This window comes from Drosophila miranda (assembly GCF_003369915.1).
Source record: "Drosophila miranda strain MSH22 chromosome Y unlocalized genomic scaffold, D.miranda_PacBio2.1 Contig_Y2_pilon, whole genome shotgun sequence".
Taxonomy (NCBI): Eukaryota; Metazoa; Arthropoda; class Insecta; order Diptera; family Drosophilidae; genus Drosophila; species Drosophila miranda.
Window position 1 is genome coordinate 28,988,586 of NW_022881614.1, and position 22,426 is coordinate 29,011,011.

Sequence of the window (22,426 nt, forward strand, 5' to 3'; positions counted from 1 at the left end):
AGCTCGCCGGAATGTCGTGGGATCTTTCCTACTCTCCTATCTGCTATACGAACACATTCGCAAAGATGTTTTAGGTACACTTGATTTAATGTTCAAAAGGAACTCTACAAAAGAAATCAAAAAAGAAAAGAATGTGAATTTTAACTAACTGTTTAACCGACTACCGACAAATAGTCAGGCTATATTCCGTCGCTCTTGGGGAACTCAGATGACTTTGACCCCTTCTCTACCCTCCCTACCTTTGTATGCCGTTTAATCGACAGCATAACCCTAATCGAGCGCATCTCTATTTGATCATCGGACTTCCTCAGGCTCTACTCAGGACAAACACGAAAGGTTTAATGTTCCATTATTATCTACTAATTATTATTTAATAATTCAAAATTTAAGGGTTTGGACTTCATGGTTTTCCAGATAAGTATAAACTTAGCATAAAGTAATTAAATAAAGAAGGAGGAAATAGTATCCAGTTATACCTAGTTATATGTATATATGTATATAGGACTTATGTGTAGAGAATATGGCGTAAAAGAAATTAAATTGGAAAGAAGAGAAAAATATGATAATTATATAACTAGAAGGCAAACGTGAAAGAAAAATTAGTAGCCGATCCGCTTTAAATTATGGCACGGATATGGTTGTTTTATGTACCGGAATAGAAGTTTTATAAGACAGATATATATTTCGAAAATACTCGAGAATTCCGTTTAAGGAAGTTTCGTAACTCACTCATACTTTATACGAATTATCCGGCGTGTCCGTTGAGCTCAAGGGGCGACGTAGGAACATATTCTGAGGAAGGGAGAAAAATTATGAATATACAGGTCTTCACTTCTAATTCGGATGAAACACCGATTTTCTTTCCATTTCCATACCCGTACGATGACGATTTGCCACTCAACGGCGTATCTTAAAAAAATATGGTTTTCATTTGCGCTAATTTCTAATTATGGGTAATTATATACATTATTGGTTTTTTTTTCTTTTTAAATCTAGACAATACAAAAATAGTTAGTGCGTAGCCTAATCTTTAATAAATGGAAAATCTCATGACGAGACTCAAGACTAATACTTTGGTACATTTTCACACGACGACTATTAAACGGCAGTGTGGATCGCCGCAGAATAATGTTTTATTTTCACAGTTTGAGAGCCACTCCACACATTGCGAAGAACTACATGCGAAAGCCTTAGCCGCGCGCTTAATTCATAAGCGAGAAGGGTGACGAGTGCGGCATATTAGTTTCTCCGAATTTGCAAGAAAACTATTCTTCTCGTCTTACTCCAAAATGTACTTCAGCTCAAGTATGCCTCCACATAACTTCGGGTTTCACTCTAGTATATCTTCGGACGGCTCTTTCTGGTTTATTTGGTTGTAGTTATCGTTGGTTTATGTAGATGCTGGTTCCTGGGAAATCCGAGGTCTTTCCCAGATCTACTAAGAAATCGATGGACTTTGACGACCTCGTTCTTGGAGGGGGGGTCAATTGGTTTTTCTTTCCCAGTGTCGAACGTAGTAAGATTTCCAGCCCTATGATACGAGACTGTTAAAGCTGTGTCCCGATTGTAAGGTCCAAATACCTTTTATTTTTTCTTAATCCAAAAGGAATAATGTAGTCCACCAGAACGTTGATTGCACAACGTTTTCAAATTCACTTGGATCTATATATTTGTATAAAAAGACACATCCGAATTCGCACAGCTTCACTATAGCAATGATCTAGCCAGAAGTTCTATTACTTGCATTAGCCCTTACGATCGGAACTTTACCTTCCACAACCAACGGGGTAATCGTACGATTTTAGACAAAGCTTACACCTTGCTTCCCTAGATAACGGAGTAATCGTACGATGCTAAGCAAAGCTTACACATAGCTTCCACGACTAACGGAGTAATCGTATGATTTCTAGTAAAGCTTTAAAACATAACTCCCACAGATCCACGCTGCTTCTCTAAATTAGACATTAAGCTCTTCAATGGAAGCTTTAACTACTGCTCTCTTGTAATTGATCTCTTATCTTGGGTTTGTAAAGAGCAGAGTTAATGTTAAACGCGAGGGCCGTACTTCCCAAGCTGTTCTCTGGAGTTTTAGAGTCACAACTGGCCACTACACCACAGTTGAGGAAGCGCTAGTTTTAACTGGCGAAGCCTAAACGGAAAAAGGACAGTTGCCTAGTGTTTCACTTGTATGTCTTTGAGGTGAAATATTCCTAAGTTTTTACCCTGTTCGTTCTTCAGTTGATAATAGGATGAGCCAACTCGTCTAGATACCACGGCTGAAATAAAAACCGGCGCTAACTTTGCATTGAACTTTTTAATAGCATTGCTTTGGCAGAAATTGCGGGCAAGTACTGGCTCTCCAACCTTACACTCTACTTTCCGACAGCGTAGATTATATCGCCTAGCATTTTGTTCATGTGACTCTTTCACCTTTTTCTTTGCCGATTCGCGAATAATTTGTAGTGCTTCCGGATAACTAATGCGGCTATCCTCCGATAAGAGTCTTAAGTGGCGAAGCAACTCATAGTCTTTGCCAATGAGCTACATACTCACGTATTTGCTTGTTCATTTTTGGCCAAAACAAATATCTTTTAATCTTTTCGATGGTTTTCCCTCCTCCACTGTGAGCGGCATTGGGCGGATCATGAGCCCGCGAGATTACACCTTGGGTGAGTTCCCTAGGAATCCACAATTTCCAAGATAGATTATCTACACCATTATTTCCCTGATCAGGTTCGGTTCTTTTGTAGACAAAATCATTGAGAATCTTCAAGTCTGGTAATTTGTCTTGCTTAGCGCGAATGTTATCAATTAAGGTCATATATTCTGGTGATTTAAATTCTGCGGCAGACAGATCAACCATCGGACCCTGCTCTTCCATTTCAGAAACAGTAATTTCCTCTTTACGCGATAGGGCATCCGCTACCACGTTTAGTGAGCCCTTCCGGTGCGTTATCTCAAAAGAGAATCCCTGTAGTTTTATGGCCCATCGAGCTAATCTACCAGACAACTCCTTCTGACGCATAAGCCATTGTAATGAGGCATGATCGGTTATCACCTCGAATGCCTGACCTTCTACATAAGCACGAAACTTTTTAATTCCCTTTATCACCGCTAAACATTCTAATTCCGTGACTGAGTAGTTTTTCTGAGCTTTAGATAGCTTCTCGGACATGAATGCTACGGGTAATTCTTCTCCTTCTTCGTTTTTCTGAGCTAACACACAACCAATTCCTACAGTACTAGCATCACATAACAGCAAAAAGGGTTTTGAGAAATCAGGAGTAGACAAAATGGGAGCTGACGTCAGGCACTGTTTAAGTTTTTCAAATGCCTGATTGGCCAAAGGGTTCCACGCATACGCTTTCGGTTTCTTTAATAGTTCTGTGAGGGCGCAACTTACCGTTGCATAATTGTCAACGAAACGACGGTACCACCCAGCAAGACCAAGGAATCGTCGCAATTGTTTTACCGTCTTGGGAACGGGGAATTCTTTAATAGCTTCGATTTTACTCGGATCCGTCTTTACCTGTCCGTATCCAATGATGAACCCCAGATACTTAATCTCACGCATGCAAAAGTGCGACTTGGCAATGTTTATCGTAAGATTAGCCTTTCGTAAGTGTACTGCAACTTCTCTCAGTAACATTAAATGGGATTCGAAATCGTCTGATAAAATTAGTAAGTCATCGAGGTAAACAAACACTCTCGTACGCAAGTTAGCAGGTATTACCTTATCCATTAAACGACAGAGGGTTTGTGAGGCATTGGTTAGACCAAAAGGCATAACTTTGTATTGATACAGCGGTCGGTTAGGTATGGTAAACGCGGTGTATTGGCGTGAAGACTCCTCTAGGGGAATTTGCCAATAAGCATGCTTCATATCGAGTCCCGTTATGTATTTGGCAGGTGGCAATCGACTGAGTATCCCATCTATATGGGGAAGGGGGTATGCATCTTTTCGGGTATATTTGTTGATCTCTCGAGAATCAAGGCATAACCTATTCTTGTTCCCTTTCTTTACTAGGACGCAATTGCTACTCCATGGACTATTTGAAGGTTCTATCACGCCCAGCTTAATCATCTTCTCTACTTCTTCGAACATCACTTTCTCTTTCGCGGGGGAAATGGGCCAATGTCGTTGTTTGACGGGTACTTCGGCATTGATTACCATAGAATGTTGTATTAGGTGTGTACGACCTAGTCCGTCGCATTCATATGACGGGAAGGTTCTTATTACCGCCTCTAATTGGTTCCTTTGTTCTTCATTTAGGGAATGCATTTTAGGCGTTTCCTTCATAATCGTGTCGTCTCTATTCTCCAAACAGCTCACAGTTCCTTCTCGGGTCAATAATTGGGATAGAAGACCGAAATCTTTCCAAAAGTCAACTCCTAAATAAACATCTTGCTTTAAATCTGGTATGATAAAGAACTCTACTTCCTTAACTATTTTACGGAATTCAATCGGGACCACCAATTTGGACACTACGGTACAAGCTTCGTTGCTGGCAGTGCGTATGGTTCCCAAACACTTCTGAGACTGTGGGTGATGTGCTAAAAAGGTTGCTGCTCTTCCACCCAAACAACTAATAGTTGCTCCTGAATCCAGCAAAGCCTTATAAGTTTGCCCTTCGATCATTACCTCCGTGTACAATCGGTTATCTGAACTCAGAATAACTGCTGAGACTAAACGTTTTCGAACAGATTGGACCTTTTTCCAGAACGCTCGTCTCCGGACCGTTGATCGTTTGGGCTTAACTAACAATTTAAACCACGTATTCACATTTTCTGAATCTAACTCTTTGCTCTCCATCGTTTGAGTCGCTACATCTATACCTGTACAAATTTGGTGTAGTATCATATCCGGTTTTACGTCAACTACCCCTTCGGAAAGCCCTCTTAAGGTAGTTGGTTTACTTTCGTTTAGTTGCTGTTCTTGGTCGGATGTACTGACTGGGCTCCGGTCGGTACATCCCGTTTCAAGTTTTTCGCTGGGTTACATTTGACGCATCGAGGTTTATAAATATCCTTAGCACCACACCCATAGCAGAAAATTCGCCTTTCTCCTAAACAATCATCAAAACGATGCCCTTCCTGGTCGCAGTTCCAGCATACCAGTTTCTTACGATAAATCTGCGAAACGTTTTCTTCCTCCATATCTTCATTGTCCGTAAGTATTTCTGCTACATTCGGTTTGCTGAATTTACCTCGTGGAAAAGGGTTATGGTTGTCTTTACAGAAGTTTTCATGCTTGCGAACTTCTTCTCTCAGGCCAGTTCGATCGCTGATTTTGAGATGCAAGAGTTCATATCTGAGGGCCGTTTTTGCGTTACGTTTTAAAATGTCTACTAACTTATTTTCGCTAACCTCGTGTGAGAGCCTGGACACTAATTCTTCGACGGCCGTCTGGTAATCGTCAAACGATTCACCCTCTCTCTGACGGCGTTTTCTAATCAACTCCCACAAGTCGAAATCATCTTTAGCATCATCGAATCGTTGTCTAAATGAGGCAGAAAAAGTTTGCCAAGAAAACTGTGGGTTCTTTCTATGGAAGTTCCAAAACCAATCGCTGGCTTTAGACGAGAAAAGCAGATGCATATTGTCACAGAGTAATTCGTAATCGTTATTTAAAGTGGAGGATGTAAGTGAACGAACCCTGTACAGGAATTCGTCGACGTGCATAGCGTCTTTGGATCCGTCAAACTTTAGTCGCCAACTGGCTAAGATATTAGCGGCCTTCCCAGGAGCTATTGCCCTGTTAGAGACATTTGGATGTGGTAATCCCCTTTCCCTTTCATTTTCTGAAGACAACGAGTTTCCTGTTATATTAGGCTCGTGATTTTGCCTTGTCGCTTGCACAGGCGTGCTATCTGAAGCTATAGTCATCCTACCTAATTGTCCGCGTAGATTTTCTTCGATCAAATTCTTAACGAATGAACTTAGCTCCACCATCATATCTTTCTGCTCACCTTTTATCAGGGCTTGTATAACCTCAAGGGTTCTTTCCGACATATCTCCTTCGCCCGACCTATGGCTGATACTGCCCAAAGAATTATCCCGAAATTGTTGAGACTGCAACCTAGTATGCATCCCTCTGCGCGATGTAGTTCCTCGTTCCTGTTTAGGCCTAGCCCCTCTTGACTTTTGAAGTCCTCTCCCTGAAGCGTTTGACTCCGGGTTGGATCCCCCTTCTAACGGCACTATACCCGAACACATGTCGGGTGGTAATTCGGCTGCTAGAGTATTCTCATCAAACGAAAGTTCCTCCGGATTCAACTCCGCCCTACATACGGGGCAATTTCTGTTATTTTTCACGAATTCTTTCATGCAAGTATCATGATACCTGTGCCCACAAGATGCAGTACATATTAGTTGACTTCTTCTTATGGCTTCTTGACATATACCACAGATCTGGGCGTCCACGTCACCCGACGCCTTGCCCCCTGGGGTACGTTGTACTGGTGACATGTTAAGGTAACCCAGTAATACGAGTTCTGATCACTAAATGTGGAAATCTCTAATTATAGGACCAAAGCTTCAATAAATTCTACCAAATTTTCCTAAATACCCAATATTTGTCCTTTTCGAGCTTGACTCCGTCCGATATACGCTTTCTCTTGTCGCCGGAATATAACCTCAATGAAATCTAATTTGGTCTATGGTATGTTTATGTGGTCAGTAACCTTGGCAATGGCTAATTTCCAAATCTATATCTAGAAAATTAGACTTCCGAAAGCCATCGATACTCTTCCCTCATAAACTCTTTTGGGGTTATCCTATTATAATTTGGCCGACCTATCCGCCGTTGTGAATAGCTGTCGTATATTCGCAAATTAATTCTGGTGACAAAAAAAAAATCAGTTTCCATCCCTTGCTACCTGGCGGATTCTATTTGGTTAGGTATTCCGAAACTCAGAATCTTAAACCCAAAATTCCATCAATATCCTCCGTTACAGTAGTTGGACGGGAAGTATTAATTTTAATGTGGAATTTAAAATTGCAACGAGCAAAGTTTTTGGGGGTTTTAACCAGTAGTAACTCGTACTCTGGCCCCACGTTGGGCGCCAATCTATGTAATGTGCCAGAAATTCATATTCGTAGAGGTGTGTGATTGTATGTACGGATGGAGGTTGTACATGCTTTTTTTGACGGTCAGACACCAATAGTATAGCAGGATTTCGGAACGTGTACCTCTAGCTATGCTCTAACTAGCTCGCCGGAATGTCGTGGGATCTTTCCTACTCTCCTATCTGCTATACGAACACATTCGCAAAGATGTTTTAGGTACACTTGATTTAATGTTCAAAAGGAACTCTACAAAAGAAATCAAAAAAGAAAAGAATGTGAATTTTAACTAACTGTTTAACCGACTACCGACAAATAGTCAGGCTATATTCCGTCGCTCTTGGGGAACTCAGATGACTTTGACCCCTTCTCTACCCTCCCTACCTTTGTATGCCGTTTAATCGACAGCATAACCCTAATCGAGCGCATCTCTATTTGATCATCGGACTTCCTCAGGCTCTACTCAGGACAAACACGAAAGGTTTAATGTTCCATTATTATCTACTAATTATTATTTAATAATTCAAAATTTAAGGGTTTGGACTTCATGGTTTTCCAGATAAGTATAAACTTAGCATAAAGTAATTAAATAAAGAAGGAGGAAATAGTATCCAGTTATACCTAGTTATATGTATATATGTATATAGGACTTATGTGTAGAGAATATGGCGTAAAAGAAATTAAATTGGAAAGAAGAGAAAAATATGATAATTATGTAACTAGAAGGCAAACGTGAAAGAAAAATTAGTAGCCGATCCGCTTTAAATTATGGCACGGATATGGTTGTTTTATATACCGGAATAGAAGTTTTATAAGACAGATATATATTTCGAAAATACTCGAGAATTCCGTTTAAGGAAGTTTCGTAACTCACTCATACTTTATACGAATTATCCGGCGTGTCCGTTGAGCTCAAGGGGCGACGTAGGAACATATTCTGAGGAAGGGAGAAAAATTATGAATATACAGGTCTTCACTTCTAATTCGGATGAAACACCGATTTTCTTTCCATTTCCATACCCGTACGATGACGATTTGCCACTCAACGGCGGATCTTAAAAAAATGTGGTTTTCATTTGCGCTAATTTCTAATTATGGGTAATTATATACATTATTGGTTTTTTTTTCTTTTTAAATCTAGACAATACAAAAATAGTTAGTGCGTAGCCTAATCTTTAATAAATGGAAAATCTCATGACGAGACTCAAGACTAATACTTTGGTACATTTTCACACGACGACTATTAAACGGCAGTGTGGATCGCCGCAGAATAATGTTTTATTTTCACAGTTTGAGAGCCACTCCACACATTGCGAAGAACTACATGCGAAAGCCTTAGCCGCGCGCTTAATTCATAAGCGAGAAGGGTGACGAGTGCGGCATATTAGTTTCTCCGAATTTGCAAGAAAACTATTCTTCTCGTCTTACTCCAAAATGTACTTCAGCTCAAGTATGCCTCCACATAACTTCGGGTTTCACTCTAGTATATCTTCGGACGGCTCTTTCTGGTTTATTTGGTTGTAGTTATCGTTGGTTTATGTAGATGCTGGTTCCTGGGAAATCCGAGGTCTTTCCCAGATCTACTAAGAAATCGATGGACTTTGACGACCTCGTTCTTGGAGGGGGGGTCAATTGGTTTTTCTTTCCCAGTGTCGAACGAAGTAAGATTTCCAGCCCTATGATACGAGACTGTTAAAGCTGTGTCACTATTGTAAGGTCCAAATACCTTTTATTTTTTCTTAATCCAAAAGGAATAATGTAGTCCACCAGAACTTCAATTTACTTGGCACGTGTTTGATTGCACAACGTTTTCAAATTCACTTGGATCTATATATTTGTATAAAAAGACACATCCGAATTCGCACAGCTTCACTATAGCACTAAGCCAGAAGTTCTATTACTTGCATTAGCCCTTACGATCGGAACTTTACCTTCCACAACCAACGGGGTAATCGTACGATTTTAGACAAAGCTTACACCTTGCTTCCCTAGATAACGGAGGAATCGTACGATGCTAAGCAAAGCTTACACATAGCTTCCACGACTAACGGAGTAATCGTATGATTTCTAGTAAAGCTTTAAAACATAACTCCCACAGATCCACGCTGCTTCTCTAAATTAGACATTAAGCTCTTCAATGGAGGCTTTAACTACTGCTCTCTTGTAATTGATCTCTTATCTTGTTTTTGTAAAGAGCAGAGTTAATGTTAAACGCGAGGGCCGTACTTCCCAAGCTGTTCTCTGGAGTTTTAGAGTCACAGCTGGCCACTACAACTGCTGTACCGACATATTTTCTCCGTTGAATTCTGGAATAATTTTGGCAAAATTTTCCACTACCAGCTTTGCATCATTTTTCTTGTCTATTTCATCAGCATTTATTTTCATCGAGAGCAGTTGAACCAGCTGTTGGAGCGTCTGTGTGTTTTCTTTTAGGAGTGTTGACCTCATCGCTTCCTCGTTCGCGTTTTGCTGGCGATTGATCCTGTTTTCTTCTGATCCACTTGGGCCTTCGTTTTGCTGCATATTCTCGTCTGGTGGTCCACTTGTATTTTCCATTATAATTCTACTGCGCAATACTCTTGTGGGCAGCCGGCTTGAAACAACCCTTTTTTCTCGGTTTTTCTTTTCACCCACTCGCTGTCTCGCTTCCTCTGCTTGCGACTTCTGAGAGTCTAATGCGCAGTTTTTTTGCACCGAATTGTTTATTTTTTCCACTTTACACAGGCAGTACGCGACTGGTTGAGCCTCCAAATGTAAGATATTATTTAGAGTATTGTTTATTCGTATTATTATCGCGGTGGCCTAGTATGTGTGCTTACAAAAGTTCTTAATGTTACGGTTTATTTCTGCTGATTTTCTGCTGCTGCTTGAGTCGCGGCCGTATGCTGCTGTTCTCTCCTTTTGACTGCTTCGCTCGGTTCCTCTTCTTCTCTGTCCGCTGTTGATCTGCTTCTGTTACTACTGCTGTTGCTGCTGCTGTTACTACTGCTGTTGCTGCTAATCAGCTGTTCCTCTGCTGCTGTTATTACTGCTGTTTCTTATCTCCGCTGCCCCCACAATAGGCCAGCTGGCCCACTCCTTCTTACATATATATTATTTTTTTCTTGCAGAAATCCCAACTAAAGTGAGTCCGAGTCCGAGAACAAGAACGATACGGATTCGATGCAAATTTAACACGAAATTGAATTCTGCTCATCATAATTTCCCCAAGGATGCTTATTAGGCAGCAGGCCAAGCAAAACTGGCTACAAAAAAAGCCCCAATGAATTGAATCGTCGAGGACTCCACTCAACTCCACTCCACTCCATCCTGCTCTGCGTCTCCGGCGTTTCCATAAGTGCAGCTGAGATGCGATTGCTGTTATTTTCTGATTATGCATGGGAGGAGACCCGTAAGCCAGGAGGAAATTGACAAAGGGAAAACCAGCGCCTGATCAACTATGCATAAACTCATTTGGCAGGACAGCGCAAACCTTGAGGGGAAAGCGATGGAGAAATGTTAAATGTAGACACGGTGAAGGTGAAATAACAAATCCTACAGTTCAATTCCATTTACCATTAAAATAACTTTGAAAAGAACGAACCGAAGCAACAAATTGCACAAAAAGCCAAGTAAAATAAAACAAGAGCTGTGGCATAGGAAAATATTTGGCAACACGAAGCATACAATATTCACGTGTATTTTGTATGTTGTGCTTAACCACATTTATTTGGCCGGAGGCATGCCAACAACCAACAACCGACCACCAACAACCGACAAACATGCAACCAACAAAAGAAGAGGGTAAAAATTACAATAAAAATAGAATAAAACAGAAAACAAACCCAATGAATCCATTACACTTTGAACTCTCCCTTTATCTACACTTGGTCCTCGTGGTATCTGTCTCTGCCCCCTCTCGAATCAATTGAATTTCGACTTTCGACTTTTCAGCTGGAGGCAAAGGAAAACTTTATCCCAGCGAAACAGGATTGCCAACCAGGGGTGAATTACAATGCCGAATGCCTCGGCCATGGCCAATTATCAAACAAACAGTGAACGGTGAATAGTGAACAGTGAACAGTAAAGAAAATTTGGTTGTGAAAGTTTCTCCTGCTCGGAATGGGGGAGAATGCGGGACTCCCGAGCAGAGTCCGATAGTACTCGAAAATCAACGAAATAACTCCCAAGAATATATCAAGAAATAAAAGAAAACGGAGGGGTAGCTACACTGCTCGAAGCCTTAGATACCCTGGCACATCAATCGATTAAGGCTCGGTAAGGTTTTGCCCCTTCTGGGTGACAAAGTACTGACCCAAAATACTAATGCCCCCGGAAATGCCAGTGTATAACCACTAAAAGAAGCAGCTGGCGAATCGCTAAAAGTTTTTCCAACTCGCCACCGTATTTGCTGTAAGGAAACTTCGCATAGGGGTGGGGGGTTGGGCTGGCGAAAGATAGCAGCCAACCCCCAAGACCCTAATTGAAACCTAGGCAACGAAGAGAACTTAAACTTTTGCGTAAAATGCAATTAAAAGCAGCAGCCAAGCATCAGTTAGAGACGGATTTTTACTTAATCTTCTGCATCAGTTTGTCCCCAAAGCCTCAACCAGACAGCTCCGGCAAAGGGAATTGCAACAGCCGAGGCACCACAGCCAAGTTCCAGCAATTGTTGTTTCGGTGTGGAAAACTTTATGCCTGGCCTAATGCAAAAGCAAAGCAAAAGCGAAACAATTTCAAATCTTATTTACGCAGAAAATTAAACATCAACTCGGGGCAGGCCACAGAGATTTTGGTCTTGCTAAAGCAGAGTCTCGAGCAAGGTTACATAAGTTTTGATAACCAGAAGGCCGGGAAGCAGCAGGCAGCAGCAGACAGGAGGCAGTTTTTTAGTTTATAGTTTGCTGTTTTTAGATAATGCAAAAGTTGTAACTAGATGCGTCCTCGAGGCGTTCAGTTTCCTTCAGTTCGCTCCTGGGTGGCCGGGTACGTAGGTAGGAAAAAGTTTTACGTAAAAGATCGATAAGTAATAAAGTTTAGGGTGGTGGTGGTGGGAACAAAAGTCCGTTCTGATTTGGCCAGAGAAACGGCGGCTCCGGCTGAAAGGCCTTAATTAAGGGATTAATTTTATCTCTCTGCGATGGATCCTTTCTTCTGAATTGTGGCAGCCGACATTTATCATTATGGCCAAGAAGAGAACTTTCTTTGCCATCCGGCTAATTGAAGCAAACGGTGAGAATTTCACACTTGGATTCTCGCAATTGAACTTGAAATGCTGCAAATACTGGAAATGCCATAAAAAATCAATTAATTTTCCACTTCGCAAAGAGTGGGGCAGGAAAACGAATCGATTGGGGGGTTTGGGCAGGCCACAAAGTCGACAACGAAATGAAGACACATGTTCTTTGAATAATATTGAGCCAGGGTCTCCAGCCATTTCCCACTTCCCACTTCTTACATATTTCATTTCCTTTGCAGGTCTCTGGCGTTGACACCAGCCAATTTTCTGCAAGGCAATCGGAAAACACTCAAGACTGTGGATGCTGGGCACTTTCCACATCCACATCCACATCTACATCCAGTCACGTTTTAGGGCCCGGGCCTGGACTCCTCTAGCATTAGATTATTTGTTGACTCAAAAGTTGTCTGTTCCCCCCCGCCCACAGGCTCTCGTTTCTGTTAATGGAATAGGCAGACCCACGAAATGGGGTCGAGAGTGTGTCGGTCTCATAACCTAGTTAATTAGGATGAGATTTTTTCTTCTTCTGCTGGTAATTGCGCATATGTCGCCAGGAAGCAATGGCTGTGATGATTGCTCCGTAAGTGGCAGCAATTAGAGAAACTTTTCACCAGCCAGGTCTTCGGCGAATGCTCTGTGCTGCACTGCACTGCATAAATGAGAGGAGAGAGAAGAGGAGGAGCTGGGTAAAGGTCAGGTCAGACTGATTTTCTAGAGATATTCCAGCCGGCTTTTCGTGTAGAAACAAACAACAAGCAACGAAACGTACAAATAATTGAAATATTTAAGAACATAGAAACACACACCAAAATCATTTGGGTTTTTAGATAACATAACGAATATCGGGGTTGATGTGAAAGTTTGTGGTGGGCTGTAGGGCTGGGCTAGATGGATAGATAGTTTCGGTTGGGTGATAGGGGGAAGTACAACATTTGTCAGCTAAACAGAAACTACAAATGAATAGGAGCCTTCTACTCACTGTAGGGCTGAGGTCGTGTACCGTATAGGGGCTCCTGCAGTAATGGCGAGCGACCATTTCCGATATCCTTAACTGAAATGAGACAAGAGCAAATGGCAAACAGATTGCGCGTGATAAATGTTTCCACAAATTTGTTGAATTTCTGTTTGGGTTTGGTTGCTGGGTGGTTGTAGTTGGTTGTAGATTGGTTGTTGTTTGATTGTTGTTTGGTTGTTGATTGGTTGTTGTTTGGTTGTTGATTGCTTGCTTTTTATCGTTGTTGTTTTTGTTGTTGTTGTTGTTGTTGTGGTGTGTGTATATGTGGCGATCTTTCTTCCTCAACATTCTCCTCCTCTCGGTTGTGATTTCTTTCGTTTGCTAAACGCTAACTTTTGCTCAACACACTATTGTTCTCAGTGTACGTAGGTGTCTGAGTGTGTGTGTGTGTGTGTGCTTAACTTCACAGACATAACAAAAACGAAAACAAAATGAGAACAAAACGAAGATCTTCGGGTACCGGGAATCGAATACCGGGCATAGACCATATGGGACCACTGAAAGGTCTGTTTGCCGCACTCCATTCCCGGAAAGAGAAAAAGCCTGCACAGAGGGGCAGGAGGAGGGCAGAGAAGGGAATAAATTCAAATTCACGCTAATGGTCCCGCCTGTTCAGCTGCTCCCTCCTGGTTCATTGCCTCGAATGCCAGTGAATCAGTTTTTATACACACATAAAATATAGTAAAGTAAGGTAGAGAGGAGACAAACCAGACAACAAAGTGGATTTCAGAGTTGGGGCAGGTCAGAGTCACGCTTGGCTACAGGGAACGAGCAAACAGGAATACATAGTCGGAACGCGTCGCGTTCGAATAATAATATTCATTCAAAAATATATAAGAGAGAAATGCCGAAATTCTTATTTAATACTACATCTAAAGTGGATTAATTTATGACAGCAAACAGTTTTAGCGAAATGAAGAGAGCACCCATCCCCCATCCCCAGCACATACGTCACCAGCTGAGATAAAAGGCGACAGCCACATAAATCAAGAGCTTTTTGAACAAGATTATCGAGCTATTTACGAGAGACAAAGAAATATACACAAATATGTAGAAGGAGAATGGCAGAGAGTGCCATCTAGCGTGGAATAGATCACGATAGCATAGTGTATGGCCAGGTTCTGGCACACTTTCGCTAGACCGTTCACACGCTCGGTCCGAGTTGGTGCACTGTCAGTGTTTCAGGGCCAACTTCTAGTCCAAATCGAAGCAGTAGTAGCAGCAGCAGCAGCAGCAGCCAATCATTCAATGGCGACCCCAATAGCCGCATACTCGTATAACGGCTAAAAGTCCGACGACTTGTTCAGAACCTGTTTCAAATATTTATTTACTTATTTTCGCTGTTGTTTGCCCCCAGCGCCCACCCCAACACCAACCCCCAACCCCTGCCATTGCCAAACTGTTATGTTTCGGCGTGGTTCAATTAATTTTTAGGTGTGGCATTTGCGTTTGTTTTATTGAGTTTTTATGGCTAAATGGGCTAATGATTTACATCGATTGTCGATTTTCGATGACCGATTCGGGAGATGGAATAAAAACATATATCCATCCATCCCCACATGAACCACAAAAGGATCCCAATCGATGAATGGAATAGTCATTCTAGTCTAATACAGTACATATATGGTATATAACGAGTCCGAGAGTATTTACAGACATTTGTTCTGGGATCGCATCGGATCGCTTTGGCACTTACAAGCTATGAAATTGTATGGTACTTAGACATAGAGTTAGATTAGAGTGCTTCACCTGCCTCACCTCCGGCACAGTCGCTGCGTAGTTGAGACGCCGACGCCTGTCTTCTCCGTACCACCACTCGTCTGATACGATACGATACATGTATGGCCGGCCAGCCAGGCCCCGCGGGTCACAACTGGGAGGCTTGTGCCCGGCGGAGGCAGAGGCGTTGGCGGTGGCGGTGGCAGAGGCGGAGGCGGAGGCAGAGGCGGAGGGAACGGGAACTACTCGTACAGACATGACATACACTCGTATACCGACCGACTAATACCACTCACTATACTATACACAGTACATGTCCCGGAATCAGTAGCAATAATAACACGAGAATGGTACAAGGCTAGGGCTTACATAGCTTTGAACAGATCCCAATGGTAAAATTGTGATTAAACTAAACAAAATTCAAGTTTGAATTGAAATGTTGTGGTTCATGGTATGACAAATAGAACAAAAATATATATGTATATATATATTATATACCATATAGCATATATAATATATGGATTTAGCAAATAGTTCTATTTTGATTTTGTTTGATTTATCTCATGGGGGTACTCTCTCATTTTATACGTCGGATTGTCAGTCAACACATCAGGAACAGCAACAACCACATTTGCCAACATCTATGCATTTCAAGGAGTATATCATGGTACTCCAGTGATATCGGTTATCAATTGTTTTTCAGATTTATGCAACAAAACTCAAAAACTTTTGGCGTTCCGCCTCAGCCGGCAGGCAAACAACATTTCAAGGATCTGTTCAAATACGATTTCGGCTTATAAAGACTACTAATTTCTGGGGCTGTAATGACAGTAGTAGTAGTAGTAGTAGTAGTAGTAGTAGAAGTAGTGGATAGTAGGATGGTAAAAGTGGAGAATCTAAGCTTTGATATTGATCCCGCGATGCATCGCTGCCTCTGCTCCTCCTTATCCTCTTCGATATTCTCCATATCCATATTCTCAACATCTTTATCCTCATCATCCTCATTATCCTTATCAACAACAACCATTCTGGATTTGTCGGAGTCGCTGCCCGTGCCATGCATCTGCATCTGCATCTCTCCTGCACACAGACAAACACAAGCGAGATAGAGATAGATAGTAGATAGTGTGTTGGTTGTGATATTTTACTGATTTTTTTTTTTTTACTTAGTTTTTTTTAAACTTATTTTGAGTGAGAGAGAGAGGTAGACAGATAGAGAGAAGAAGAGAGAGAGAGAGAGAGACAGTGAGAATTCTTGCAAAGTTTCGGTATTTGTTGTGATGCTTTTGGTCCTGCCCAAAGAGTTTTATTTATATATAAATATCTATATATTTTCATGTTTTTTTTTTGTATCATTTTCGTGGTTTTTTAATTTGAGTTTTACCTTTTTTTTTTGTCTATATATATTTATATTGATTTGTTGTAAAGATTGCATAAAATTGAATGATTTTTTCAAAAGAATTTTCAAACTTTGAATTTTTCTTGAATTTCTTGTTTTGGTGCGTTCTTGCAGAGATATATATTATTGTTGTTGGTTGCATTCTGTTGTTGTTGTTGCTGTTGTTGTTGTAGTTGGAGTTGTAAGTAGTAGTTTTTGTTGTAGTTGTACTGGTTTTAATACTTTGGTGGACAATATCTATATATACATATAATGGGTGTATGGTGTAATTCCCCACATCCCATACACATTATGTTTATGTACAATTCATCCACCCCATCCACACAAGTAACAGGACCCCACTCAAGAATCAATAACTGTTTCTTCCCATACTCCAAGCTAGGGCCCCCCATAATATAAACAATGGACCACATTGTTTCATCAACATTAGAATCACGCCACTCTCGAGAAATCGATTCTTTAGAATCACGCCACTCATGAGGACCAATCAAAGCTAGACATAAAACCAAGGAGTATCACATTCCTAGCTCCGTCATGTAATGCAACACCGATCGCCAGCAGGCCAGATCATCAAAGCCGACGCATCCCCAAGTATCGATCCAGACACGTACGCCACCGACACGAAGATGCAGCCGAGGAAAGCAACGCCCGAAGCCAGAGTCGGGAGTTCCAAGAGAAGGGCTCATTGAAACTAGCCAGCAGCAGAGAGATCAGTTCCGTTTGAGACAAGCAGACGTAAAGTTAAGTCGGGGAATTCAACCAATCTTGTGACATAAAGAAATTAAGTACTAAAAATAAAATCTTTTTTAAAAACTAAATTTCGAGTTGCGGATATTTAACTGGCGCAGTCGGTAGGATTTCGTTTAAAATTAACTCCTATATTTCGGTAATGGTCAGCTTGTGTAATTTCTAATTACTGTGATCACGTAATCCCGGAATCGTTAATAAAATTGTGAAATCCGCCAAAGAACCTATGTGTTACGAGCACATACGATTTGCAAAACTAAAATTAAGTGATTTGAAGTAAGCGGAGATAGTGATCCACCAAGAACAGTGAAACACTAAATACAAAATCAAACGAGGGGGAACGTTGTGAGTTGCTGCGGAGACCGCAACTCTACAGTTATACCCAATACTAAGTCAGTATGGCTCTCCTCCGGCAGACGCCGCTAATATTAAATGACACGACAAGGAGTGCGTGCGAGAGAGACAGAAAATCAGTCTGAGCGTGACGTCGGGTGCTGCGTAGCCAGTGCAAATTGATTTGTTCCTTTTGGCTATAAAAATGATCTGATCTGATCCAGATTCAGCAATCTGATATATATGATCATTATCTATGATTCTGCGTTTTTAGTTTTCTCGTATCCTCAATATTGTGGATGCAACAGATTTTCGTCTTTTGTGGGGGCGGAAGGGGGTGGGGCGAAATTTTGAGATATACGTTTTATAGTGAGATCTAACAGGAGTGCGGATACCAAATTTGGTTACTCTAGCCCTAATAGTCTCTGAGATTTGTGAATATCCCCAGATTTTCATCCTTTGCGGGGGCGGAAGGGGGTGTGGCGAAATTTTGAAGTGTGGATACCAAATTTGGTCACTCTAGCTTTTATAGTCTCTGAGATCTAGGCGCTAATGTTTTACTCTAAGCAAAGCCGGCTATGCTACGTGTGTGTTAGAGAGAGACAGGGCGAGAAAAATTGAAATTGTTTTCTTGATTCTGGCTATAATAATTATACGATCTGGTTCAGATTTTGCACTCTAGAAGATATAGTCATCTTCTACGATTCTGCGTTTTTAGTTTTCTCGTATCGTCGAAATTGTGGATGCCACAGATTTTCGCTCTTTGTGGGGCGGAAGTGGGCGGGGCAAAGTTTTGAAATATTCTTGTAGCAGTGACATATCACAGAAGTCTGGATCCAAAACATCATTGCTCTCGCTCTTATAGTCTTTGAGCACTAGGCGCTGAAGGGGACGGACAGACGGACGGACGGACAGACGGACAGACAGACAGGGTTCAATCGACTCGGCTATTGATGCTGATCAAGAATATATATACTTTATGGGGTCGGAAACGATTCCTTCTGGACCTTACACACATCCACTTTTACCACAAATCTAATATACCCCAATACTCATTTTGAGTATCGGGTATAAAAACTTACAAGTGAACCAAAATAAAGTTAAAAACTACTGAAAACAAAACAAAACCCAATCAACACCAACAACATGGCGTTACTACCACTATCATTGAGCGAAATCCACTTGAACCAGGCACTGCTGTCGATCAGACAAATACCTGCCTATGACGGTTCATCTGGACAGCTAAGCTCACTTATCAAACGAATCGAATATGTATGCGGATTATATCCAACTGAAGATCTTCGCCAACAAAGGATCCTATTTGGAGCGACCGAGATCCAACTGTCAGGAGAGTCACAACGCATATCGCAAATGATACAACCCAACACGTGGCTCGAACTGAAGACGGCGCTGATCAACGAGTTCAAAAATCACACACCATATGAAGAACTATACACCACCAGATTCAACGGCAGTCTTCGTAAGTTTATAGAAGAATTAGAGATAAAAGCATTATTAATAAACAATAAGCTAAACTTAGAAAACATACCAGAAAATAATGTCATTTATAAAAACGCTTTGAACAACACAATTAAAGATGTCATTACTCGAAAACTTCCTGACAGAATGTTCATGACCTTAGCAAGAAAAGATATTACCACATTGTCTAATCTTAAGAAGGCAGCACAAGAAGAAGGATTGTACGAAGCTAGTACAACAGATTCAGGTACAAATAAAGTTCAATCGAAATCGTCTCAATCAAATCGAAAGAATGTTGGAAACTATTATCCAAATTATAATACTACTAACTATCACAATCAAACTCAGAGTTCATCTGGAACAGGTCAGACTAATCGAACAAATCAAAATCAAAATTCCCAAAATCCTGGATTATACAATGAGTTAAAAAATTCCTTGAATCAAGGTAGGGCTCAGAATCCATTCAATCAGCAAATATCTCAAAACCAAGCTAGTGGGAGTGGACCCAACCAACCTACTAAAAGAGGGAGGGAGAGCCAGAGTGGCCAAACGAAGATGGACGTAAATTTTCATCAAGCCGCCTCGGAAGAAACCGAGGAGGACCCTATATAAACATTACCATTAATAAAAGAATATTAAGGTGTGTCGCTGACTCGGGATCATCGATCAACATCATGAAAGAAAATTATACAGATTCCGAGATAAAAGACGATAACCTTACGGTCCATACCATCAATGGACCTGTCCGTTTAACTAAGAGTATAATGAGGAATGCGAACAAAACATGTCCGTCCGAACAAAAGTTCTACATACATAACTTTTCCGAAAATTATGATATTTTATTAGGAAGAGAATACTTGATGGCAAGTAAAGCCGTCATCGATTACAGAAATGACACTGTAACACAAGGAGCTAAGTCGTACCCAATCATTCAGAGTGGAGAAGCTATTAAAGCCGGCAAGACCGCACAGAAGTGCACTGATCCCTCTACAAAAGAAGAGAAGAGCGCTCCTAGGTGCCTTGACCCATCTCCAGAGGGAGATCGATACTTCGCTTCCGCTCTAGACAGTGAATTAAGGGAATGTAATCAATTAAGATTGGAACACTTAAACACTTCCACTTCATTGGAAGAACACTTGTTGTCACTAAGGAGAGTATTTGGAAAGTTGAGAGACGCCAACTTGAAGCTACAAATGGATAAATGTGAATTCATGAAAAAGGAAACTGAATTCCTAGGTCATGTAGTCACTACTGAAGGAATAGTACCAAATCCAGGCAAAATCTCTGCCATTGTCAAATTTTCCAATACCAGAAACGACTAAGCAAATAAAGTCATTCTTAGGTCTGTGCGGGTTCTACAGGAAATTCATTCCTAATTTTGCAAACATAGCAAAACCCATGACACTCAAACTAAAGAAAGGAGCTGTCATAGACCCCAAGGAAGAAAAGCACGTCGAGGCATTTGAGAGACTAAAAGTACTCATCACCTCAGACCCTATCCTTGCGTTCCCAGACTTTGACAAAATGTTCACGGTAACAACCGACGCTAGTAACATAGCATTGGGAGCGGTTTTGTCACAAGAACACAAACCGATCTGCTACGCTAGCAGAACCCTAAATGAACATGAAATAAACTATTCAGCCATCGAAAAGGAATTATTAGCGATCGTATGGGCAACCAAGTATTTCCGTTCATACCTGTTCGGTAGAACATTCGAGATACAAAGCGATCATAAACCCTTGATTTGGTTGAACAACCTCAAGGAGCTAAATATGAAATTACAAAGGTGGAAAATAAAACTGAATGAGTTTGATTTTAAAATGAAATATCTCCCAGGCAAAGAAAATCATGTAGCTGATGCCTTATCAAGGGTAAAGATTAATGAAAATCTTTTTGGAGAAGCTTCCAATAGCGTTGGTGCAACTGTACATAGCGCACAGGAAGACAATCTAAATCACATTGCTATCACGGAAAGACCAATTAACTATTACAATCGGCAAATTGAGCTAATAAAAGGCAATGAAGATAAGGTAGAAACAATTCGTTATTTTCACAAGCTAATCATCAAGATCACGTATAAGGAAATGACTAACACCTTAGCGAAGGATATAATAAAGGAATATCTATGCACCAAAAAGAGCGCATTATATTTTCATAACGAAATAGATTTTCCTCCATTCCAAAAAGCCTATTTAGAAATCATTAATTCTAACAATATAACCAAAGCTATTAAATCAAGCACGAAACTCCTAGATATTCAGAATTACGCTGAATTTAAAGAAACCATATTAAAGAATCATAAAGGCTTACTCCATCCAGGGATAGAGAAAACCGTCAATTGGTTTAGGGGAAAATACTATTACCCGGATTATCAAAAAATAATCCAAAACATCATAAACGAATGTCCTACTTGTAATATTGCCAAAACAGAGCATAGAAATACGAAGTTGGCATTCGAAACTACACCGGAAATACTCAACATCAGAGAGAAATACGTCATAGATTTCTATATGGTTGGTAACCAACAGTTCCTATCATGTATTGACGTATACTCGAAGTTTGCCACTCTTGTAGAAGTAAAAAGTCGTGACTGGTTAGAAGCAAAAAGAGCCATCATGAAAGTTTTTAACGAGATGGGCAAACCAATTGAAATCAAAGCCGATAAAGATTCAGCTTTTATGTGCACAGCATTGCAAGCATGGCTGAATGCGGAAAACGTCAAAATAGAGATCACTTCCAGCAAAAATGGAATATCTGACGTAAAAAGATTTCATAAAACAGTAAATGAAAAATTAAGAATAATATCTAGCGAGGATAACCCAGAAGATAGATTCACGAAGTTTGAATTAATTCTTTATACTTATAATCATAAAACCAAACATAATACCACAAATAGGACACCAGCTGATATATTCATTTATGCAGGCTCACCTGATTATGACACCCAACTAAATAAAGTGAATAAAATCACTCAATTAAATAAAAACCGCATAGAGTATGAAGTAGATACCCGCTATAAACTATCACCTCTAGTTAAGTCTAAGGTAACAAATCCTTTCAAAAGGACGGTTGAAATTAGACAGGTAGACGAAAAACATTATGAAGAAAAGAATAGGGGTAGGAAAATAACTCATTATAAATCAAAATTCAAGAAAAAGAAGAAATCTAATAGAAGCAAATATAATAATTCCAGAGAAACCAAGGAAGTTAATGGAATCGGCGAACTTCAACACAATTAAAATCCTCATCTTCCTCATAATTACCATCGTAATGGCACAGGGCCAAAACATAGAAATAAATCCTATAAAATCCCGAACGGATATATGATATTCAAAACTGGATCGATTAACATACCTATCAATTACGAATACCATTATCTAACTGTTAATGTAACTAAAACCGAAGAACTATACTAAAATTTATTAATGCAAGCCACTAAAATCCAGGACA

General features: G+C 40.6%; 1 protein-coding gene across 13 annotated transcripts in view; it reads right to left on the reverse strand.

The window, feature by feature from the left end:
• The window catches only part of LOC117185934 (heterogeneous nuclear ribonucleoprotein L-like), a 193,468-nt gene that overhangs the window by 49,041 nt on the left and 122,001 nt on the right, over positions 1-22,426 (reverse strand). For 4 of the 13 annotated variants that reach the window (XM_033398665.1, XM_033398660.1, XM_033398662.1 and 1 more), the window contains exon 5: positions 13,284-13,334. The exons of 6 other annotated variants lie outside the window; for them this stretch is intronic. In XM_033398665.1, coding sequence (XP_033254556.1) covers positions 13,284-13,334 — 51 coding nt within the window. Of the gene's footprint in view, positions 1-13,262; positions 13,335-22,426 lie in introns of all 13 variants that reach the window. 3 more of the 13 variants (XM_033398670.1, XM_033398658.1, XM_033398661.1) reach the window with 1 other exon arrangement.